The 2,803-nt window shown below is 40.9% G+C and overlaps 1 protein-coding gene across 1 annotated transcript; it reads left to right on the top strand.

Moving 5' to 3' along the window:
* Window positions 1–523: 523 nt before the first annotated feature.
* On the top strand, window positions 524–1,129 carry LOC138891776 (uncharacterized). Its single transcript, XM_070175517.1, has one exon. The coding sequence runs from the start codon at window positions 524–526 to the stop codon at window positions 1,127–1,129; it is 606 nt and encodes a 201-aa protein (XP_070031618.1).
* Window positions 1,130–2,803: the final 1,674 nt, after the last annotated feature.

Below are 2,803 nucleotides of genomic sequence, written 5' to 3'. Positions count from 1 at the left end.
ACAATCAACTGTGATTTGTGAACCGATTTTCAAAATGTTAAAGAAAGACGCTGCAACAAGTTAGACTGAAGAATGCTAGAAAGCCTTTTACAAGATCAAGGAATATTTATCCAAACCACCTGTTCTGGTCCCACCAGAACTTGAGAGACCTTTGCTACTCTATTTATCTGTACTGGATTGGGTTTTCGGTTGTGTCTTGGGACAACACGACGAGATGGGAAGAAAGGAACATGCCATATACTATCTAAGTAAGAAGTTCACGCCCTACGAAGCACGATACTCTTTGCTGGAGCACACCTGCTGCGCTTTAACGTGGATAGCTCAGAAGTTGAGACACTACTTCTATGCCTACACCACATATCTTATATCAAGAATGGATCCGTTAAAATACATCTTTCAGAAACTCATGCCTACGGGAAAATTGGCAAAATGACAGATACTACTGAGTGAGTTTGACATCATATATGTAACTTAGAAAGCGGTCAAGGGATAAGCGTTGGCGGATCATCTGGCAGAAAATCCTATGGGCGGAGAATATGAACCACTGAAAACGTATTTTCCCGATGAAGAAGTATCATTCGTAGGAGAAGATATCACCGAAACCTATGATGGTTGGAGAGTGTTTTTCGATGGAGCTGCGAACTTCAAAGGAGTAGGTATTGGAGCAGTTTTGGTATCAGAGACGGGTCAACACTATTCAGTATCCACAAAACTTAGATTTTCGTGTACCAATAATATGGTAGAATACGAGGCTTGCATCTTAGGGCTCAAGTTATCCATTGACATGAGCGTTCAGGAATTGCTGGTAATTGGAGATTTAGACCTTTTGATACATCAGGTTTTAGGAGAATGGGCTACAAAGAATACCAAAATATTTCCATATTTGTACTACATACAAGAGTTAATGAAGAGGTTCACAAAAATAGAATTCAAACATGTTTCGAGAATCCAGAATGAGTTCGCATATACGTTGGCCACTCTATCTTCCATGATACAACACACAGAAAAGAATTTCATCAATCCTATTCCAGTAGGGACCCATAATCAGCCAGCTTATTGTGCTCATGTTGAAGAAGAAACTGATGGGAATCCGTGGTTTCATGACATCAAAGAATACTTGGCAAAATGATAGTACCCGGAGCACGCAAATCATACTCAGAAACGCACACTCCGAAGACTGTCCAACCATTTCTTCCAAAATGGTGGAATTTTGTACTTAAGGACTCCAGATCTAGGATTATTATGGTGTGTCGACACTAAGGAAACATCCAAATTGCTCGAAGAGATACATGCCGGAACTTGCGGACCACACATGAATGGATTTGTTTTAGCTAAGAAGATATTAAGAGCAGGATATTTCTGAATGACTATGGAAACAGACTGCATCAGGTATGTCCAAAAGTGTCATCAATGCCAAGTACATACGGATATGATACGAGTGCCACCCAATGAACTTAATGCAACAAGTACACCTTGGATTTTCTCCGCTTGGGGAGTGGATGTCATCGGTCCAATCGAACCCGCCGCTTCAAATGGGCACATGTTCATTCTAGTGGCCATAGACTATTTCACAAAATGGGTTGAAGCCACATCTTACAAGGCTATAACTAAAAAGGTCATCGCAGATTTCATTAGGGATCGTATTGTCTGTCGATTTGGGGTGCTAGAATCCATCATCACTGACAACGCCGCCAACCTTATTAGTGACTTAATGAAATATATGTGTGAAACCTTCAAGATCAAGACTAAGAATTCCACGGCATACAAGCCACAAATGAATGGAGATGTGGAAGCAGCCAATAAGAACAACAAGAAAATATTAAGGAAGATGGTAGATAATCACAAACAGTGGCACGAGAAGTTACCATTTTCCCTACTTGGATATCGTACCACGGTTCACACAACAACTGGGGCAACTCCTTATTTGCTGGTCTATAGCACTGAAGTCGTCATTCCCGCCGAAGTAGAAATTCCTTCTTTGAGAATCGTACAAGAGGCTGAACTCAGTGATGCAGAATGGATACGAAGTCGTTATGAGCAACTGGCTCTCATTGACAGAAAAAGAATGAACGCAGTATGTCACGGTCAACTTTACCATAACAGAATATCCAAAGATTTCAACAAAAGGGTCAAGACTAGACAATTCAGACCGGGGAAGCTGGTGCTGAAGCGGATCTTCCTGCATCAAGATGAAGCCAAAGGGAAATTTTCACCCAATTGGCAAGGGCCCTACATGGTTCACAGAGTACTAACAGGAGGAGTGCTCATACTCGCAGAGATGGACGCTGAAGTTTGGCCAAAACCTATCAACTCAGACGCAGTCAAGAGATACTATGTTTAGATTGCTTGCATTTCTTCATCTGATGTAACTAAACTACGCTTGAACTGATTCCCATTTAAGAGGGGATACGTAGGTAGTCCTGTGGGTTCGGTCACAACTCAATAAAATCTTTATTTTTACCATGGTCAAAAACTGGGGTAGAAGTTTGAGGAGGACCCTAAAAAATCCGGAGCAAGTCCAGCCAATTTCGTCATGTGCAGAACGGTCAAAGAATCGATTATTGAACTAAGGCAGAATTTTGAGCAGGACCCTCAAAATTCTAAATGCAAGGAATTCACAATGTCTCTAAAAGTGTCATAGTCATTGGTTCATCTAACTTACTTGATATTGCATACTACTATTGACTACATTCATCAAATGCATGCATGTTTTCTCAAAAACTTTATTTTATAAACATCCAGATGCTACCCAGGATAACTCGAACAGGATCTCTAAGCAAGAGCAAGAGCAAAGCAAGAAGGT

This window comes from Nicotiana tomentosiformis, chromosome 1 (assembly GCF_000390325.3).
Source record: "Nicotiana tomentosiformis chromosome 1, ASM39032v3, whole genome shotgun sequence".
Taxonomy (NCBI): domain Eukaryota; kingdom Viridiplantae; phylum Streptophyta; class Magnoliopsida; order Solanales; family Solanaceae; genus Nicotiana; species Nicotiana tomentosiformis.
The sequence above is the reverse complement of the archived record's forward strand: the minus strand, read 5'-3'. Positions and strand labels throughout refer to the sequence as shown.

Excerpts from the sequence above, each read along its gene's own strand:
- LOC138891776 (XM_070175517.1), top strand. The coding sequence starts at position 524 with ATGGGCGGAGAATATGAACCACTGAAAACGTATTTTCCCGATGAAGAA.